We start from the raw sequence: 22,299 nt of genomic DNA, 5'->3' as shown, positions 1-22,299 counted from the left end.
TAGTGGCAGCATCATGCTGTGGGGATGTTTTTCAGCAGTAGGAACTGGGAGAATAGTCAGGATCGAGGGAAAGATGAATGCAGCAATGTACAGAGACATCCTTGATGAAAACCTGCTCCAGAGTGCCCTGGACCTCAGACTGTTTCAAAAGTTCATCTTCCAACCGGACAACGACCCTAAGCACACAGCTAAGATAACGAGTGGCTATGGGACAACTCTGTGAATGTCCTTGAGTGGCCCAGCCAGAGCCCAGACTTGAACCCAATTGAACATCTCTGGAGAGATCTGAAAATGGCTGTGCACCGACGCTCCCCATCCAATCTGATGGAGCTTGAGAGGTCCTGCAAAGAAGAATGGGAGAAACTGCCCAAAAATAGGTGTGCCAAGCATCATACACAACAATTGGTGCCAAAGGTGCTTCAAAAAACTATTAAGCAAAGGCTGTGAATACTTATGTACATGTGATTTTTTTCATTTTTTATTTTTAATACATTTGCAAAGATTTCAAACAAACTTTTCACATTGTCATTATGAGCTATTGTTTGTATAATTTTTAGGAAAATAATGAATTTAATCAATTTTGGAACAAGGCTGTAACATAAACAAAATGTGAAGTGCTTTCCGGATGCACTGTACAATACAAAAACAAAGCAGGAAGTCCAAACCTTTTTTGTTATAGTAGTTGCTGTGTTGTGTCTATCCCACATCATTGTGTATTCATTTCATAAGTGTGAAATTATAAAGTGTTATAAAGTATGATTTTTATTTTTGCACTTCTTTATCTCCGTGTTAGTAACAGATAAAGTAATTTTTTTAAAGTAGTTTAATGATTTCATAATAAAGTCTCAAATGTGATCTTTCTAAAGATACTTGATTATGTGTGTAGTCAAAGGAACTCATGAGCAGTAAACCTTTTATTTTGGGTATACAATTTACCCCGTTCCTCAGCCAAGTGGGGGTGCAAGGTAACTAGAGATGATGTCACACCCGTTCACTCTTTCATTTCATAGGAAGTATATCAAGGCCTTAAAGGGGGAATTCCCTCCACATTTTCATAAATTAATTTCAGGCCCTGAGGGGTATGGTGTCTCTCATGTGTTTTCAGGTCTTGTGAATTCTCTTGTGTGCTTTCAGGTTTTGTGACTGATTGAAACTCTTTCCACAATGTGAGCGCTTGAATAGTTTCTCTCCAGTATGAATTATCTCGTGTGTTTTCAGGTTTCCTGACAGGTTGAAACTCTTTTCACAGTGTGAGCACTTGTATGGTTTCTCTCCTGTATGAATTCTCTCATGTGATTTCAGGTTTCCTGACAGAATGAAACTCTTTCCACAGTGCGAGCACTTGTAAGGTTTTACTCTGGCATGAATTATCTCGTGTGTTTTCAGGTGTTCTGACTGAGTGAACGTCTTTTCACAGTGTGAGCACTTGTATGGTTTCTCTCTAGTATGAATTCTCTCATGTGATTTCAGGTTTCCTGACAGAGTGAAACTCTTTCCACAGTGCGAGCACTTGTAAGGTTTCTCTCCGGTATGAATTCTCTCGTGTCTTTTCAGGTGTACTGACTGAGTGAACCTCTTTCCACAGTGTGAGCACTTGTATGGTTTCTCTCTTGTATGAATTATTTGGTGCTTATTCAAGTTGCCAGCGGTAGTAAAGGTCTTCCCACATTCAAAGCACATATGAGCCGCCACACCGGTATGTATTTTCTGGTGGTCTTTCAAATAGAAGAGATGTTTAAAACTCTTTTCACAAAATGAACACTTGTAAGGCTTCTCATTTGTGTGAGTTTTCAGATGTTGTTTTAGGTACTGTGTCAGAGCAAATGTTTTACCACACTGATCACATTCAAATGACTTTTCTCCAGAGTGACAAAAGAGATGTCTCTTGAGATTGGTTACATATGCAAAACTATTTCCACACAGATGGCACGTGTAAGGTTTCTCTCCAGTATGAATTCTCATGTGAGTATTAAGATGGTTTTTATATGTGAAACATGTTCCACACTGAGAGCAGGTGAAAGATTTCTTGGCTGTTCTTTGAGGCTTTTTGGGTGAGAAACTGTCTTCTGTCTTTGAGCCACTTAAATATTTTTCTCCAGTTATGAAATCATGCTGTTCCTCCTCCAGTTCCTTCAGCTCTTCATGTTCCTCTCTCACTTCCATCAGCTCTACAATAAACACAATAAGTTGACAAAAATCAATTCAATAGGGACATATTTAAATATTTTATAACCCTTTCAATTACAAAACACGACAAATGTCCAGTATAATTTTTTGATTTTTGCTGTGCAAAAGGTTTATATTTATACAGGTTTTCTTCAGGGTTTTTTTTTTAAAACAACTACAGAATATTTAGGATAAAATTGAAGAGAACACAATATGCCAATATGTTCTCTAAATGTAAATGTCTAGGGAGCACACTTTCGACAGAGCTCCATTACTTTGTAACTTGTATTAAAGTATATTATGGCTTGAATACCTCTGCTCCCAACCACCAGAATGTGGAAATAATTTTTACCTTCTGATCAGAAACATTTTATCAGCTATATTCCTCTACTTCAGTATTTTCCCAAACTGGGGTTATGTGAGGTGACAATGTTGGTACAAAAATAAAAATCTGAGATTTACCGATCTTTTAAATTTCATTTTGTCTAAAATAACAATGAAATCCAATTCATGTATTTCTCACTGGAAAACATTATTTTGTGTGTCCTCCAGTGTAGAAACACCAAAATGGTTGTGTCATTAAGGTCAGATAAATATGCAATGAAATAGGGTATCTTCTCACTCACATTTGCTTGCACACTAGAGACCTATTTTTACATTTTTGAATGATGTTTTTTCAGCAAATGAGTTCAACCTTGCTAACAGTGTCAAATGTTATATATAAAAGCACCTTGAGCTGACCTCGCAATTGCGCAGATACTTACCCCGCAATGCTTGATGTCGGCCGGCAATGCCATACCTGCAATGATGCGCAATTCCAGGCACAGAACCGAATAATGTTCTTGCATGCCGTGATACCACGAGGGGGAGTTTTAATTTTATGCAGTTCTATAATTTCTAGCATACCCATCTCAATTGGTGAGCCATTTATTCAATATGTATATGATTAATGTAACGTGTTTAATATAGGGGAGTTATTTTACGAAGATAATTGTGTTAAATATACATATTTTCAAAATACTTTGTGTGAATGTTATCTATGCGTTAGATAGGAGGTACGGGAAAGGATGTTGAATGTTTGGAGGGGTACGCTACTGTAAAAAGTTTGGGAACCACTGCTCTATTTCATTGCTGTGTCACTTACTGACAGATGAAGCAGCATATACCACCACCACCTACCATATAGTATTCAATGAATAGTTAGGGATCTAATCTAAGCCGTGTGGCACTGAAATTAGGGGGAGAAGAAATGCATTACAGTTTAAGGGCGTTTCACACCTTACTCTTTTGGAGCGTTTGTTTCAGAACCTGGTGCACCAAAACAATTGGTCTGAGACCACCTGAATGAAGTGGTCTCGGACCGATTGCAAACGAACTCGAGCAGTTCGCTTGTGGTGAGAATGTAATCCGATCCAATGGACCAATGAACCAAACAATATTCCCATAACAACCATGAACATACCTAATGGATCATTTGTAGGTTAGCACCTCACAGTAATTCATCGTCAAATAGCAATAAATACCCTAGATGTTCCATGTTTAAAGTAGGAAATGTTTTATGATTCCTAAGGTAATTTTAGTATGATTGCTTCTCTCGGGTACCCTGATGTGTACCAGTGGTCAGTGTTATCTTTTGGAACCACCTGCAGCCCGTGCTGCACCACGTTTGCTCCACAAAAGCATGTTGCAGACCATAGCCAACCTGATAGCGATATTTGTGTATCAATAGAGCACTGCTTCTATGTGGATAATAGACAATTGGTTAATAGACAATAATAATTTTTAGATTTTTGATAATTGGTTACAAAGTATCCCTTCTCATGGAGTGGTGGTGGCATAGTGGAATAAAGCACATAACTGGTAATCAGAAGGTTGCTGAAAGCCACCACCATTGTGTCCTTGAGCAAGACACTTAACTCCAGTTTGCCCCCCTGGGGGGATCGTCCCTGTAATAAGTGCACTGCAAGTCACTTTGGATAAAAGCATCTGCCAAATGCATACATGTAAATGATACTGCCAGGAAATTAGTAGATGACATGTGAAATCTGCTTGCCGATGGTGGATTTGAACTGTGCTAGCAATGGGCTAGCAACACTCCACAACTGATAAATCACCTGCCACAGGAGATTAGATCAGAAAGCTGTGAGCTTTGGTTTAATCTGGACAGATCAGATCCTCAAGAGCGCACACTGGGACTTAGATGGCTGTGCAGATCTGACATGCTTGGCTAAAAACACAGTCACATAAAAAAAGCTGAACCCACTATGTGGAACATATAACCACATTCTCTCCAGCCAGTATGATTCATTAGGATTTATAAATCCCTTCACCACTAGAGCTAAGATCATAGTTCAAAAGCTTTGGGACAAAGAGTGTGTGGGATGATCCTGAATAACCAGCTGATCTACGACATGCATTGCTCACCTGGGAAGATGAGCTTTCACTGCTTTCCTGTGTCACACTGCCATGGTGTTACACTACATAAATAGATCCACTAGTTAGCTCAAGAAGCATTCATGTCTTTAGTGATGCCTGAGCGGACATATGGCGCTGTGGCCTATATTCGCACTGAGGATGCTCAAGGAAAAATTTAAGTGGTATTCTTGGCAGCTTAATCCAGGGTAGCTCCTAGAAAGCAACAGACAATACAGAGACTTGAACTTTATGCAGCTCTAACTGGAGCTCAACTAGCTGCCATTCTGAAAAAAGAGCTTACCTTGGAAATTAGCAGTTTCAATCACTGGACTGATTCCACTACTGTTCTGCACTGGCTTCAATCAGACTCATGTCACTTTAAGGTGTTTGTAGGAACCAGAGTCACAGAGAACCAGGAGCTTACTGACTCCCAAGCATGGTTTTATGTGAACTCGCAAGAAAACCCTGCCGATGACATAACTCATGGCATGTCGTTGTCACAGCTTGTAGAACATAACCGCTGGAAGAAAGGTCCTGCCTTTCTGGGGAAACCTACATCTTCTTGGCTTAAATTACCCAAATTAGAGCCAGTAGATTATACAGAGGAACTGCATAAGTCAACATTTCGTCACCTCCTAATAACTTACAATGAGCAGCATCCAATTGATGCTACTTAATTCAATACATTCCAAGAGCTTGTGGAAGCAACTGTCCAATCTCTTCACGGGGCTTCTTTGATGATTAAAAACAGCTTCAAGCAGGGAAATAATTTTTTTTTGAGCAGTCGCTTAATGACTCCATCCCGTGTTCGATTCTGACACTCGCCTGATTAGAGTAGGGGGCGAATTCGAAGGTGTAATCAGCTAAGCTCTGATATTCTTCATCCAATTGTCCTAGACCCAGTTCATCCAGTAACTAAATTACTAATTAGGCAATATGATGCATATCTACACAACCCTGGTTCAGAGCATGTATTCGCTGAAATCAGAAGGCATTTCTGGATTCTGAGAGGACGGCAAGCTGTTCGTTCTATTCAACAGCAATGCATTGAGTGTCACAGATGCTGACAAACCAGATACCCCAAAGATGGCACTTACCCCCTTCCAGTCGACGACTCTTCCAACCTGCCTTTTACTCCACAGGCATGGATTGTTTCAGCCCATTTACTACCAAAATAGGTAGCCCAAATGAAAAACGCTGGGGCGTAATTTACAAGCGTTTGACTACTAAAGCAGTTTACATTGACCTTCTGTCTCATGCTGATTCAGACCCTTTCCTTATGTCCCTCTGACGATTCATTGCTTGGAGAGGGAAACCTCAACAGTTACTCTGACCAAAGAACCTATTTCAAGTGTGGAGACAGTGAGCTTAAAGAAACTTGGAAAAATCTTAACCCCTACTTGCAAGCAAAGCTTGCTAAACAGCAGATTGAGTTCCATTACAATCCTCCTAGTTTTCCTCACTTTGGTGGATCCTGGGAAAGAGAAATTCGTTCTATTAAAACATATCTGTATGCCACCCTTGGTGCCCAAATGGTTACAGAAGAGGTGCTCAGGACTGTTTTAATTGAAATAGAAGGAATCCTAAACTCAAAGCCCCTAGGATGCGTATCTTCAAATGTTGCAGATCCAGACCCAGTAACCCCGAACTCTCTAATAATGGGTTGGCTGGATTCTGCCACAGATATCTGAACTGTTTAGCCGCAAAAGATGGAGGCACAGTCAAGTAATAGCAGATCAGTTCTGGAACCACTTTCTGTATAACTACTTGCCTGGACTTCAGTCCAGACAGAAATGATAACAAGAAAAGGAAAACCTGATAGTTGGTATAGTGGTTATGATTGCTGACCAACAATTCCCAATACACATTTGGGGGTGGCTGTATTAAACTGAGGGCCAGTTGAATATATTTGTACTACCATCTTGTGGCAATGTTACAGTATAAGATCATTATTAGGATTTTTGATTAGGCAGTCAGTTGCTTACCTATAACCAAGACCCATTATATGCTAAGGACCCAGTAGTGATGATGCAATTCTGTTGTACATCATGTGCCATTGCTCTTACCGAGCGTTCACACCAGAAGCGGTGAGTGTGTCAAAATTCGCTCTGGCTGCCCTGCCTTCATTGCTCGAGAACGCTCATGGACGCTCTGACATAGTTGAAATAGGTGGCAACGTTTGTTCAGAATGCTTTGTTTTGTGAACTATATTTAAAGGGGCCGCAATTTAAACATCCAGACAAGTCGACCATTTACTTTTTGCCGACCTATCACAAGTAGCGTACATCCTCATGAACTCTTTAAAATGTGAAAATAGAAATCGATCGATGGCAGAAAGTAATTAACAGGGACAGATCATATATTACTGGGAAACCCACCACGGCAATAATTAGTTTCTCCTCCATTTTATCTTCAGAACTAATGTTTGGTGGGAACCAAAGTTTACACTGTTGTGTTCTCTAGACTTCGCTAGAGCGGAGCACTTCTATATTCCAATAGGTTGCCGCCAAACCACATCACAGCTCATTACCATAATGTTGACTGCACTTAAACTTTCATCTGATGCCCACACCGCCCAAGACTCGCCGAGCCGCTTCTCGCCGCCGAGAGACGCTGGCTGTCATTGAAAATGAATGACTTCCGGTCAATTTTTCTAGAAAGAGTAGTCTGCGAGTGGTGCATTAGTATATCTCCTGTTCAATTGGACATAAATAATTTGTTCTAACCGGACATTCTCTAGTGGTAGCAAACTGATAGTAATCAGAACCTAAGTGCACTTATAGTATAGCTCAAACGCTAGACTCTTTCACATACTGTACAATCATTTTGTTTCCCAGCGTATTCTGCATACTTGATTTCATCATTGGCTATATGTTCAGATCTAGCTTTTGACACAGCACAATAGAGGGACTCAAACACAAACATTACAAAAAGTGTAAACAATTACTGATACTCAAGAAGGCACCACAAGAACAACAAAAGAGATTACAAATTCTGAACAGGATGATTTGTGAGAGTAAATTACACAAACTACTAAAAACTACATATATAGATATTTTAACTGTTATTTTGTATACATTCTGAAAGGGATGTGAAAACTTCAAAAAAAAAATTACAAAAAAAGTACTGACAGTATGACAGAGCGTGCATGCCAATTGCATGATGTCATTGCCGTGGTACCAGATGTATTTCAGCTTATTTACTGAAAGAATCATCAAATCAATGTGCAACGCGAAAAATTGCTTCTATTCTCGGCAAACAATAGCAGAGACAATAGCAAGAAATTGCTACCAGGCTGAAACAAGGACAAAAAATATACTTACAAATGTCACAAATAATGTAAAACACATTGAACGCATACCTACCGGAGCGCTTCAACATTCAGCTCTTCTTCTTGTGTTTTCTGATGGTTTGCACATAGTTTAAATGTATTTGGCTAAGGTGTATGTAAACTTCTGAATTCAACTGTAGAAAAACAGTGCAGATGCATGTGTAGAATAACCAAATATGCTTTTATTTTCAGGAAATTTTACTTGTAAATATTTGTTTGAACATAAAATGATTCAACAACAGTCAGTATCTGGTGTGGCCACCAGCTGCATTAAGTACTGCAGTGCACCTCCTCCTCATGGACTGCACCAGATTTGCCAGTTCTTGCTGTGAGATTTTACCCCACTCTTCCTCCAAGGCACTTGGTTTCTGGGGGGAATGGTCCTAGAAATCACCCTCAGATCCAACAGGTCCCAGACGTGCTCAATGTGATTGAGATGGCCATGGCAGAACACTGACACTCCTGTCTTGCAGGAAATCATGCACAGAATGAGCAGTATGGCTGTTGATACTGTCATGCTGGAGGGTCATGTCAGGATGAGCCTGCAGGAAGGGAACCACATGAGGGAGGAGGATGTCTTCCTTGTAACGCATAGCAGGAGATTGCCTGCAATGACAACAAGCTTAGTCCAAAGATGCTGTGACACACCGCCCCAGACCATGACGGACCCTCCACCTCCAAATCCCACTCCAGAGTACAGGCCTCAGTATAACCCTCATTCCTTTGATGATAAACGTGAGTCTGACCATCACCCCTGGTGAGACAAAACCGCGACTCGTCAGTGAAGGGCACTTTTTGCCAATCCCGTATGGTTCAGCGAAGGTGGGTTTGTGCCCATAGGTGACATTGTTGGCGGTGATGTCTGGTTAGGACCTGACTTACAACAGGCCTACAAGCCCTCAGTCCAGCCTCTCTCAGCCTACTGAGGACAGTCTGGAGCACTGGTGGAGGGATTGCGCGTTCCTGGTGTAACTCCTGTACCTGTCCCGCAGGTGTGATATTCAGATGTACCGATCCTGTGCAGGTATTGTTACACGTTGTCTGCCACTGCGAGGATGATCAGCTATCCTTCCTGTCTCCCTAGCGCTGTATTAGGCATCTCACAGTATGGATATTGCAATTTATTGCCCTGGCCACATCTGCAGTCCTCATGCCTCCAAGCAGCATGCCTAAGGCACAATCGCACAGATGAGCAGGGACCCTATGCATCTTTCTTTTGGTGTTTTTCAGAGTCAGTAGAAAGATCTCTTTAGTGTTTTATAACTGTGACCTTAATTGCCAACCATCTGTAATCTGTTAGTGTCTTAACTCTTCCCCCGCCAAACACGGAATTTTCCGTGTTTTATGAAAAAACGCTTCCCTGCCAAACACGGAATTTTCCGTGTTTTAGGTGTTATATGGTAAGGAAGACCCCTCCGCATGTTTTGAAAGAGTACGCAACTCTTTGATCAAAGAAACAGACTGCGATCATCTCAAACATGAAGAAGTGGAGTATTGAGAAGCTCAAAATATCATAAAACATGCCTTTTTATCAGCTTTTTGTCTGAAATGTTGTTTTTTGACAAAACCGACCTCTGTTCAAGTCGCAATAAAAAAAATAACAAATGAAGATAAAATAAAATCGTTTTTTTTGCCTAAAAGCAGAGGCTCAGATCTTTATTGTGATATATAGCATCTTCATATATTCATGGAAGAAAATATTCTGTGGGCCATTAAAGTTTAGCTTAAAATCGTCAAAAACCCTGGCGGTGGCTGGCAACTTTTTTTTAAAAACGCTGGCGGGGAAAGAGTTAACGACCGTTCCACAGATGCATGTCCATTAATTGTTTATGGTTCATTGAACAAGCATGGAAAACATTGTTTAAATCTTTTACAATAAAGATCTGTACATTTATTTGGATTTTTACAAAATTATCTTTAAAATACAGTGTCCTGAAAAGGGGACGTTTCTTTATTTGCTAAGTTTGCTAGTATTTTGGGGTGGATAGCAACCTGAAGAATGTTCCGAGGTTAGGTGACTATAGTATAAGCAGTGAATTGTCTTTGGTCTCAGGTCAAATATACATACATTTCACAGTTTAGGCACATATCCATATTACCAATAGTGCTCTCAGAGCACACACAAATAAATAAACACACACAGAAGCTTCTTGTCAGTCAAACAGCACATGAGCACCGAAATAAAAAGTGGTCGTTAATGGTGCACTCAGCAATTCCTGAGAAACTGTGGATATTCGAACTCAGCTGCCAAAACAAACACACCCCTCCCTTCAGTGCTCCTTTGGAAGCTCCAGCCCTCCAAATTCATGCACGCCAGGCGGTTTTACGCACACCAGCTCCAGACACTCACATCTCTCCTGCTACTAAATATAACATCACAAAAACAGCATACATGCATACATAAACCTCGCCGATAGTCAGAAAAAGAGCAACTTCTGCATCCGTCTTCAAGCCTTTTACTCTCTGAGGTCTCTCCACTGCTGAAAAGCCTCGCCAAGGTTGACATGGCTCCTAGCCCTCAATTTATCATAATCCTTCTTTTTTAGTTGATATTCATCTGACCTTTTTTCTTGGTCTGTTTCTCAGCCATTTGTCCTCCTTGGAATTTAAAATGTTCGCATCAGCCAGATTTGCCATCTAATTAATTTCCTGCCCCCACCCCCCATCCTGTGCACCCACAAGAACCACCCCATTGCTGATTGGCTGGAGTAGTGTTGTGTGGACCCATCAGATCCACTTAATTTTGGTCCCATTTACAGAGCCAGGGCTGTGTAAATATAAAAAAAAATTCAGCCCACCCACAGAACGGACAGCTAGCAGACTGTGAGGAGAAATTTGCAGAATTTGAACAAAAAGTGTATTGGATTACAATTACTGCACCTTGTTAACTGTGAAGTTTCTCTCTCTACTCTCCATTTTAACCTGTTAATGATATCATCCAATGGTTTTCCTGCGATCGACACAAGGAAACCCCCGATTTATACAATCAAAACTGCATTTCATGATATTAATCATTTAGATTTAATGTTAAATTAAATCTAAATCACCATTCATCTTTTAAAAAAAAAAATTGTAAACAAGTAAATGGTGACACCTCAAAAACATACCTGAAGGAATAAAATCATCATTATCTTCATCGCTCTGTTGTTCCTCTGCTCTGGTTTCTCCGCTCATCTTCATCAGGTTCCTGCAGTCCAGCAGCTTCACTGAACACATCTTCACTGGTGTCTGCAGCATCTGCTGTTCATCGTCATCATCTTCATCACTCTGTTGTTTTTCTGTTGTGTTTTCTTCTTTTATCTCCTCCTGCTTCACTTCAATCTTCACTGGTATCTGCAACATCTGCTGTTCATCATCATCATCTTCATCAGTCTGTTGTTCCTCTGCTGTTTTTTCTTCTTTTATCTCCTCCTGCTGCTTCACTTCAATCTTCACTGGTGTCTGCAGCATCTGCTGTTCTCCAGCATGAATCACAACCACCTGCTCTCTCATGATGAACATCTGAACACAAAAACATCATCATTATAATGGACTGACATTCATCAAACTCAAAAAGATTATTATATGTGATTATACAGAAGAACAGGTCTGTTAAACAAAATAACTTATTCCGAGATGATATAAATGTGCGTGTTTGGTCCCTGCTGAAAAATCCAGCTTAAACCAGCCTAAGATGGTCAGGCTGGTTTTGGCTGGTCTCCCAGCCTGGTCATAGCTGGTTTATCAGGCTGGTTTTAGAGGGGTTTTGAACACTTTTTTTAGCTGGTCAGGCTGGTCAGTGTTGGTTTTGGCTGGTCTTAGTTGGTCAGGCTGGTCTTAGCTGGTCAGGCTGGTTTTAGCTGGTCAGGCTGGTCTTAGCTGGTCAGTGTTGGTTTTAGCTGGTCAGGCTGGTCTTAGCTGGTCAGGCTGGTTTTAGCTGGTCAGGCTGGTTTTAGCTGGTCAGTGTTGGCTTTCCCAGCTAGCCAAATTACGTGACCATTACGTAACGGCAACGTAATCACATTACGAATCTTTCGTCGTGGCAACGTAAGTGGTTACGTCGTGACAACCGGAAAAGTGAAATTCCTGGATTCGTCGCTACAACGTAACTTTGTGACGATGCCTGTTTGTCGTAGCAACGTTGTGGCAACGTCGTGAATCAATAGCTGTGTGTTGGTAACCAGTTGGTAATTTTAATCTTAATTAATATTATATGGGCGAACTTGCAGTACCAATCTAATTTCTGTCCTCATTTGCCCAAAACTATCTTTTGGGCAAATTAGTCTTTTTCAAAATATACAAAAAATATATTTGCTAAAATATTTTTCTTAATACATCTACAAATACATTTTTTGGGCATTTTTGAAAATATATTTTAAATATATTTTAAAGGCATTTAAAAATATATATTTGCCCTCCATATATTTCAATACAAGAAAATACACACATGTAAGATTTGAAGAAAATCTTTATATGATGTCTAAAATGTGAACATGTATGTAACACATTTGAATAAAAATCAAGCAACGAACATACTTTACATTTCTAAAAATTAACTTTTTTTCAAGCCATCTCAGTTCCCCCATCTTAGAATTCACTGCAAACCCCAAAGCTCCTCTGGACACATTGGAAAACTTCTTCACTGCCACTGTAAGAGACAAAAATCACAGCTATATTTTAAAGGGATGGTTCACCCAAAAATGAAAATTCTGTCATTAATTACTCGTCCTCGTGTTATTCCAAACCCATAAAACTTTCGTTCATCTTCGAAACAGTAAAGTAAATTCAAATACAAATGTAGTACCTACTCAAACAGTATGACGCACAGCAACTATTGACTTACCATATATTGCTGCCATGGTGTCCTTGTCAAGGGCATTCCTTCTCTCTGCACCACAGTCAGTTTTACTCATTCCTCCTACAAAAGACAATACACGATACATGAACATTTGTATAGGGTACAGAGGGCATGCACCATTGTCTTCAAACTAGTTTTAAATTTCCAAATATTTTTGTCACCTTAACAGTGGAGCTGAAGAAAAATAACTATAGGTATGCTGGATTTGATGGATGTTTTGGACAGTAAAGAAAATAACGAAGGAGAGGTAGAATTAGCCTTTTTTTAAACTACTCTGTAGTTTTTACCCAGCAACGCTGCAATGACATAATTTGTGTGCGAACCTTCGGCAACAAGCAGCTGCGTAGAGCAGGCTTAAGCATTGATGCAAACTTCACAATTTTGTTGCTAGATTTAGCAACTTTTAAACTATGACCTGGCCTTCGAAACTGTTTACCTTTCAAATTGCTGTGGATCAGAATCTCCAGTGGGAAGGAGGCCATTAAAAGAACATGTACCATTGAAGTGGCTGTTTGGGTCTGCACGGCAGAAGTCCATTGATGCTTTAGAATGGTTATCCCTGTGCCATGTGCTAACTCAACCTGTGGTTGTGATCACATAAAAAGAGATTTACAATATACATTATTTTCAAATTAATTATTTAAAACTCAACTTAAGTTTTTATTCATTTCATCCATCACAGAAATGCATAACAAATCTGTATGTACAGACCTAAATCCTCAGCAAAAAGTACTTACATAATTAGCATCACTGCAACACTAATAAAAGTAAAAATGACAAAAAAAATAATAAAATTAAATGTTATTACAGACGGACAGTTTACAGACAGGAAGAGCTTACCTACAAACATTTACACACTTTATTAAGATTTAACAAAGCAATGACACTGATGTAACTGCACAATGTATTTTTGCAAGGTGAAAACAAAATACTTACTTTGGCAGAACCAGACAGAGAAGACTTGGATGGAGCCTTTGGCACCTGTGAAGCAAAATATTGATAGATTAAAAACAATACACATAACACTGAGCATCATAAAATCTTTGTAGAAGTATCAGAACTTTGCCCAACTATCTAAACACTACTGCTTTTAAGTCATGTGACTTATATTTTGATGGATGTATGATGTGAATACACCCATAAAATGCAAGTGAATAGGAGTTTCATGTTCTGAAAAAGACAAAAAGCTTAATTGTAACCATAAGACTCCAGTAGTTTAATAAATGTGTTCTGAAGCAAATGTCTTCATGATTTTGGGTGAGAACAGACCAAAACATTCCTCCAAAATATACCTCTACTGTAAATCTTGACATCAGCAATCAACTTAATGATCATGATTAATTAAATAACTTCCTGGTTCTACCTAGTGCTCTGTGCATGTGTTAAGCACTAGGACTGTATGTCTACAGTGCATCCGGAAAGTATTCACAGCGCTTCACTTTTCCACATTTTATGTTATGTTACAACCTTATTACAAAATGGATTAAATTCATTATTTTCCTAAAAAATCTGCAAACAATACCCCATAATGACAACATGAAAGAAGGTTGTTTGAAATCTTTGCAAATTTACTAAAAAGAAAAAAAAAAAAAAAAAATCACATGTACATAAGTATTCACAGCCTTTGCCATGACACTCAAAAGCTCAGGTGCATCCTGTTTCCACTGATCATCCTTGAGATGTTTCTACAACTTGACTGGAGTCCACCTGTGGTGAATTCAGTTGATTGGACATGATTTGGAAAGGCACACACCTGTCTATATAAGGTCCCACAGTTAACAGTGCATGTCAGAGCACAAACCAAGCCATGAAGTCCAAGGAATGGTCTGTAGACATCCGAGACAGGATTATATTGAGGCACAGATCTGGGGAAGGGTACAGAAAATCTCTGCAGCATTGAAGGTCCCAATGAGCACAGTGGCCTCCATCATCTGTACATGGAAGTTTGGAACCACCAGGACTCTTCCTAGAGATGGCCGCCCCGCCAAACTGAGCGTTCAGGGGAGAAGGGCTTTAGTCATGGAGGTGACCAAGAACCCGATGGTCACTCTGACAGAGCTCCAGCGTTTCTCTGTTGAGAGAGGAGAACCTTCCAGAAGAACAACCATCTTTGCAGCACTCCACCAATCAGGCCTGTATGGTAGAGTGGCCAGACAGAAGCCAATCCTCTGAAAAAGGCACATGACAGCCCACCTGGAGTTTGCCAAAAGGCACCTGAAAGACTCTCAGATCATGACAAACAAATTTCTCTGGTCTGATGAAACAAAGATTGAACACTTTGGCCTGAATGTCAAGGGTCATGTCTGGAGGGTACCAGGCACCGCTCATCACCTGGCCAATACCATCCCTAGAGTGGAGCATGGTGGTGGCAGCATCATGCTGTGGGGATGTTTTTCAGTGACAGGGAGACTAGTCAGGATCAAGGGAAAGATGAATGCCGCAATGTACAGATACATCCTTGATGCAGAGTGCTCTGGACCTCAGACTGGGGCGAAGGTTCATCTTTCAACAGGACAACAACGCTAAGCACATAGCCAAGATAACAAAGGAGTGGCTACAGGACAACTCTGTGAATGTCCTTGAGTGGCCCAGCCAGAGCCCAGACTTGATCCCGATTGAACATCTCTGGAGAGATCTGAAAATGGTTGTGCACCGACGCTCCCCATCCAACCTGATGGAGCTTCGGAGGTCCTGCAAAGAAGAATGGGAGAAACTGCCTAAAAATAGGTGTGCCAAGCTTGTAGTATCATACTCAAAAAGACTTGAGGCTGTAATTGGTGCCAAAGGTGCTTCAACAAAGTATTGAGCAAAGGCTGTGAATACTTATGTACATGTGATTTTGTTATTTTTAATTTTTAGTAAATTTGCAAAGATTTCATACAGACTTCTTTCAGGTTGTCACTATGGGGTATTGTTTGTAGAATTTTGAGGAAAATAATTAATTTAATAAATTTTGGAATAAGGCTGTAACATAACAAAATGTGGAATAAGTGAAGCGCTGTGAATACTTTCCAGATGCACTGTATATGCATATACTCACCATATCTACATCAGAAAATATCTTGCTGTTATGCTGAAGAAAAAAAGTCATACAAACTTGAAACAACACAAGGGTGAGTAAATGATGAGAGTATCTATTTTAGGTGAACTAATCTTTATCTACCACAGTCATGTTCCAATCTCTAGGATGCTATGAATAATGTTCCTAACTTGTACAAGTATATTTATAATAAAAACAATAGTTAAAAATGCATAACTTACATCAAGGAAATCTTCATTTGATTCCAAAGGCTAAAAGTAATACAGTAAATGGATATATGTTAGCAATAGTACTGGACAATTGTTGTTACAATATAAGTTTATCTAATGATCTCAAGAAAACAGTCATTATTTTAATAGTTATGCTTCGTATGTGACATAATAGCATGTGGCACAGACATTACATAAAAAGCAGCAAATACTTACTTTATGAGCATGTGAGATGGGAACATGAGATGGAATCTTTGACATTTGTAAGAGAGAAATTCATATATTAGAAACAAGTCACTTAATACTGTACATCAGAAAAACCTTTAGAAAGCAGACTATTCCTTGTTCAGATGCAAGAACAATCAGGGACGTCACAAGCATGGTGCGGGGCCCAGTGCAAGGGCCCCGCCCCATCCATCCGTTCGTGATCATGGTCCTGAGTACAATGCACAAGTTTGTTTTGTTTTTTATCTATATCATATGTTCATAGATATGAACAACATGTAAAATGTACATCATGAACATCTGCAACAGACTCCACAAGCTATTGTAAACTGCACCACCAACAACAACAACAACAACAACAATAATGACAAACAAATTAATGAATTAGATTTAAATCTTATTTCAGGGACATCTGCATTTGATTTCATGGGCTGAAATAAATAGGCAGAAATATTACTACTGAGCAACCAAAAAACTCTAAAGGTCTTAAGTTTAAAAAGGCAAGGAAATGTGGAACATTGTCATTAGTCTGTGCTTTATATTATGTAAACAATTCTAACCTCCCTAAAGTGGTCTATAGCCAGAAGGAGAGTTGGGATTTCTGTGAAAGTAAAATTAAATGTGAATATATTTTGAAAAAAATTAAAAAACAAACAAAACAAAAAACAGTTGAAAGACCAAACTGTGGTTAGTGCAAGCGCACACACACACAAACATATATATATATATATATATACACACTGTATATACTGTACTAATACAATTTTATATATATATATATATATATATATATATATATATATATATATATATATATATATATATAATTTTATTAGTACAGTACTTACGTTCAAGCATTTCATTTTTCAGCCTCTCATTCTCTTTATTTAGATTCGTGTTCTCTTCTCTGATTTATCACACGCTGTAGAATTTTTCTTTCATTCCATACCTTTAGATCATTTGGTAGGTCTGTGAGGTGTACCTTAAACATACATCATTGACTGTAAACAAGTACAATTATATGTAATTATAATTATGTAAATATATATCTGTACACACACGCACACGTTCTGACCAACACTAACCTTTTTCTTAGCTGATGGTTCCTCTCTCATCTCTGCGGCCTCTATGAGATTCATTGAAGGTTTACTCTTTCTCTTCAGTGTCTGACTTGGGTAGCTGTTCTTCAGTTTCCTTAAGTTTCATTTGTAAAGTTCTTTCCCTTTCTGAGGAGGTAGAATAACGCTACATAGGCCTACTACCTATTAACTGATGTTATCTAAAATAAAAAATAACAAAATGAATAGTTTACTGACGTTTTGTTATAAATCTACAAACGGTATACAGAATAATAGATGATAATATACGAGTATTATATTGGAAATAGCATAATAAAAATAGGCACCTGCTATCTTGATGATGGAGGCCTCATAGGCCGGCCACCCACCCCCCTTTCGGCTCTTTGACGCCTTGGCGCAACTCCACCAAGTAAACGTAATTTTCGTCCATTCCCGCTGTGTATTCATCCTCATAAAATTTTCTAATATGTTCAGTGGGCAGAATTGGGAATTTTTCATCCTCCACCCATTTAATGAACGCGAACATAATCGCCTTGTGTCTTCCAGCGTGTGGTCACGGTCGGAATTCGCGCCTCAGGCAACGGTTATTTAAAAAAAAAAAAAGAAGTTAAACGACGTAATCAAGCTGCTTTTTTTAATGAACGGAAATTTTGATATTTTGTTTTCCTTTGCATTACATTATTTATTTATTTATTTTTTTGGATTCTATATAAAAAATAATAATTATTTTTTAAATCTAATTATGTCTCTAACATCACAAGACAATGAGCATGCGCAGACTGTGCTGCGTGCGCGCATTAAGGTACGGATCCTGCAATCATTAAAGTGTATCCCTTTAAGTAAAATTTGTGTACATAGCAATTTTGTGCATCGTGGTTCCTTTTCAAAATGTCATATCATACAGTATACTTACTTCCTTGTTATCATTAAATGTCCTACTGTATCCCTGACAGTTAATGTCAAAGTCAACTTTGTTCCCCCACACAAAGTTAATGTGTGGGGGAATGGAAAAATGTCAGTGGGCACTCTTAAGTGTGAAGATCCTATACATTGCCTAAATTTAGGTCAGACAATAGGGGGTTAAGTTGGCCATTTTTTACAAGTTACTACAAAGCATTACACACCTGTAGCAAATTAATATGTGGATCATATCAAGTGATAAATATATTGCAACCTTTAAGAAGCCTGTTTGATACAGAAATTGTGTATCCTGGTCTAAATAAAGTGCCTTCATAAAGTTGAATATATGTGTGTGTTGTCTTTATCCAGAGGACCTCCACATAGCATAGGAATTTGACATGTCAGGATCCCAAATTGTGGTTTGTATTCTGTTGCAGAGGATTAAAAAATGTAATGTCCAAATAATTAATCGTCTGAGACTGTAAAGCAAACGGATACAAAACAAAGAATGCATGAAATACATTACTATTAACATTTTATTTCATATGACCCCTTTTTGTCAAATGTAACTGTCTTCCAGATGTACAACACTTGGTGTTATGCAACTGCTACAGCAACAAAAACAAACAAACAAATGCAATTTGTCTTGAGTTATTACGTGAAAGGTGGTAAAATTACGGGCCTGGGACATTGCAGTCTCATTGCCAGTAAGTCATACAATTGCACACAAAATTACGAATATATTACGTAACTGAAACGTTCTTGGTTATCTTGCAACATTAGGAGCCCGTAATGACAACGTTGTGAATTGGTAATTTAATGGTAATGAAATTACGGGCCTGCGACGTTGTAGTTACGTTACCAGTTAGTAAGTCATGAAATTACCAAAAAGTACAGAAAAATTACGTAACTGGTACTGTGTTAGCTGGGTTAGCTGGTCTTAGTTGGTCAGGCTGTTCTTAGCTGGTTTTAGCTGGTCAGGCTGGTCTTAGCTGGTCAGTGTTGGTTTTAGCTGGGAGACCAGCTTGACCAGCTAAGCCAGGCTGGGAGACCAGCTAAAACCAGCTAAGCCAGGCTGGGAGACCAGCTAAGCCAGGCTGGGAGACCAGCTTGACCAGCTAAGCCAGACTGGGAGACCAGCTAAAACCAGCTAAGCCAGGTTGGGAGACCAGCTTGACCAGCTAAGCCAGGCTGGGAGACCAGCTTGACCAGCTAAGCCAGGCTGGAAGACCAGCTAAATCCAGCTAAACCAGGCTGGGAGACCAGCTGACCACCAACTTGTCCAGGCTGGGAGACCAGTTTGACCAGCTAAGCCAGGCTGGAGACCAGCTAAAACCAGCTAAGCCAGGCTGGGAGACCAGCTTGACCAGCTAAGCCAGGCTGGGAGACCAGCTAAAACCAGCTAAGCCAGGTTGGGAGACCAGCTTGACCAGCTAAGCCAGGCTGGGAGACCAGCTTGACCAGCTAAGCCAGACTGGGAGACCAGCTAAAACCAGCTAAGCCAGGTTGGGAGACCAGCTTGACCAGCTAAGCCAGGCTGGGAGACCAGCTTGACCAGCTAAGCCAGGCTGGAAGACCAGCTAAATCCAGCTAAACCAGGCTGGGAGACCAGCTGACCACCAACTTGTCCAGGCTGGGAGACCAGCTTGACCAGCTAAGCCAGGCTGGAGACCAGCTAAAACCAGCTAAGCCAGGCTGGGAGACCAGCTTGACCAGCTAAGCCAGGCTGGGAGACCAGCTAAAACCAGCTAAGCCAGGTTGGGAGACCAGCTTGACCAGCTAAGCCAGGCTGGGAGACCAGCTTGACCAGCTAAGCCAGGCTGGAAGACCAGCTAAATCCAGCTAAACCAGGCTGGGAGACCAGCTTACCACCAACTTGTCCAGGCTGGGAGACCAGCTTGACCAGCTAAGCCAGGCTGGAGACCAGCTAAAACCAGCTAAGCCAGGCTGGGAGACCAACTAAAACCAGCTACTTCCAGCTTAAACCAGCTATGACCAGCCAACCAGCTTAGGCTGTTTTTAGCTGGATTTTTCAGCAGGGGTTTCATCATCATGACAGCAAAATTAAAACATACCAAATAAATAAAAATATAATTTGTGTTATATCACACACACACACACACACACACACACACACACACACACACACACACACACACACACACACACACACACACACTCGATTACAGTTTTTAACTAAATAATAGTGTAATACTACAAAATTAATTGTGATTAATAGCAGTTAAATTTTGATACATTACAACAAACATTTAAAAAAAATTATAATAATATTAAAAAAATTATAAATATATTTAATTTAAGACAGAAAGTGTAAATAATCTACTGGTTCTCAACTGTTTTGTTGTTTTTCTCACCTCTTGCATGTAACCAGTAACAAAACAAACTACATCTGACGATAATGAGCTTCTTTTAAAGTCATTAAAACACCAAAGAGATAAAAACAACATGTACAGAAAAATCTAAATCTGTCAATGTAAAACACACAAAACACGTACCGATTTTAGCGCTCAAACGGTGTTGTGGATCTCAGGTCTTCTTCTTCTTGTGTTTTCTGCAACTTCTGGTGAATTTCCGCCTCCTGCTGGACTGGAGTGTTGATGCGTCGAAATAGTTGAAAAGCGACTGAGAGAGGAGTTGAACATCCCGAAGGAAACTAACTCTTAAAGGGGCAGGACTAACATTTCCAATACCTTTATTTTTACAGCAAAATAGACTTATAGCGGATATTTAATAATAAAACAAAGATGATGATGCAAAAACAAGTCAACAGGTGATTCAATATGCAATTGTATCCCCTTTTCTCCCCAATTTGACATGCCCAATTCCCAATACTCTTTAAAGGGTAACTAAACACCTGCTCAGAGTCTGACTCCACCCACTAGAAATATTTGAAAATGCTGGAAAAGTGGGCAGATCTTTAGGCGGGGATAGAGGGAACGAACCGAGTGCGGGGCTGAGCGGGGGGGCACCTGAGACTCATAGTGACGGATTAATTGACAGCTGCTGTCAGACTCTATGTTATTATTCCTCACACGGTCGCAAGACGACATGTACATGAATCTGGCGTGGTGAGCTGGAACCTGCTTACGTCAGCTGTCACCGCTTACGTCACGAAGTACCGCAAACAGCCAATAGGAAAATTCAACTGCAGTAGCCACCGTTCAACCTGAAGAGGGCAGCACTCAGACGTTTTTACACTATATATTGTAGAATTAAAACACTTTATACACAAATGTCAAAAAAATTACTTGAATCAATGACCAGTACTAATAAAGCCCCATTCTTACAGATCATTAACTAAAAAAAGTTGGTTTAGGGTTTAGTTACCCTTTAATGGTGTCACAATTACACGCCTCAATCCGGGTGATGAACCTCAGTTGCCTCCGCTTCTGAGAAAATCAACTACCGGCGCCGGAGCCAGTTTTGAAGTGGGAAGGCCACAAACTGAGCTGATTGTGATGTCATCACAACAACATTCCACAGTCAATATGTCCAATTTATAATATAGAAATAACAGTGAAGTCAGTGTGCCACAATATTGCTATATCCAAACAATTATTTAATAGGAAATCATCTCATTTCAGTGAGTAAACATTGCTCATATAATCACCGATTTTATATCTGAAATCTGCATGCATATCCCTTCATTTATTAGAAGGGCTAAATATAAAAACACAAAGCCCTGTCTTCAGAGTGAAGAATGTGGGGCACTTTCCAATGTGTTTTGCATTAAAAAAAATGTACAGTATTAAAACCTTCCCATTAAAAGTTAAAGCACAATGTACACAGTTTGTTCACTTTTGAATGCAAATCTGCGGCGTGAGACTGGAAATGCTGGAGTAAAGAAGATTTGTGAGGTAAAAAGTATAATATTGTGTGTGATATGATCAGTGGAAACAGGACGCACCTGAGCTCAATTGTGAGTGTCAAGCTGTGAATTCTTATGTACGTGTGATTTTTTTTTTCATGTTTTATTTGTATTAAATTTGCAAAGATTTCAAACAAACTCCTTTCACATTGTCATTATGTGGTATTGTTTGTAGAATTTTGAGGAAAATAATGATTTTAATCCATTT

At 39.6% G+C, this 22,299-nt stretch overlaps 3 protein-coding genes across 4 annotated transcripts in view; 1 reads left to right on the top strand and 2 right to left on the bottom strand.

Annotated features, from left to right (window-relative positions):
* The window catches only part of LOC127624953 (zinc finger protein 665-like), a 158,031-nt gene extending 137,361 nt beyond the window's left edge, over nt 1–20,670 (bottom strand). Inside the window, exons 1-10 of the mRNA XM_052099912.1 lie at nt 17,629–20,670; nt 17,309–17,502; nt 16,215–16,250; nt 16,011–16,040; nt 15,790–15,822; nt 13,686–13,730; nt 13,487–13,507; nt 13,186–13,330; nt 12,735–12,809; nt 12,433–12,539 (exon numbers count right to left, since the gene is read on the bottom strand). Of these exons, the coding sequence (XP_051955872.1) occupies nt 12,433–12,539; nt 12,735–12,809; nt 13,186–13,330; nt 13,487–13,507; nt 13,686–13,730; nt 15,790–15,822; nt 16,011–16,040; nt 16,215–16,250; nt 17,309–17,362 (546 nt within the window). The 5' untranslated portion in view covers nt 17,363–17,502; nt 17,629–20,670. The remainder of the gene's footprint in view (nt 1–12,432; nt 12,540–12,734; nt 12,810–13,185; nt 13,331–13,486; nt 13,508–13,685; nt 13,731–15,789; nt 15,823–16,010; nt 16,041–16,214; nt 16,251–17,308; nt 17,503–17,628) is intronic.
* LOC127625016 (zinc finger protein 501-like) overlaps nt 1–22,299 on the top strand; it is a 617,707-nt gene that overhangs the window by 254,657 nt on the left and 340,751 nt on the right. The window lies entirely within an intron of this gene.
* Nucleotides 225–20,774, bottom strand: LOC127625023 (zinc finger protein 501-like). Its single transcript, XM_052100072.1, has 2 exons — nt 20,719–20,774; nt 225–2,168 (listed from the first exon to the last, which is right to left on the bottom strand). Exon 2 carries the CDS (start codon nt 2,161–2,163, stop codon nt 1,102–1,104), a length of 1,062 nt encoding a protein of 353 aa, XP_051956032.1. The 5' UTR covers nt 2,164–2,168; nt 20,719–20,774; the 3' UTR covers nt 225–1,101.

This window comes from Xyrauchen texanus, chromosome 31 (genome assembly GCF_025860055.1).
Source record: "Xyrauchen texanus isolate HMW12.3.18 chromosome 31, RBS_HiC_50CHRs, whole genome shotgun sequence".
In the NCBI taxonomy this organism is placed as follows: domain Eukaryota; kingdom Metazoa; phylum Chordata; class Actinopteri; order Cypriniformes; family Catostomidae; genus Xyrauchen; species Xyrauchen texanus.
Note: the sequence above shows the minus strand (reverse complement) of the source record. Positions and strands in the feature narration are given on the sequence as shown.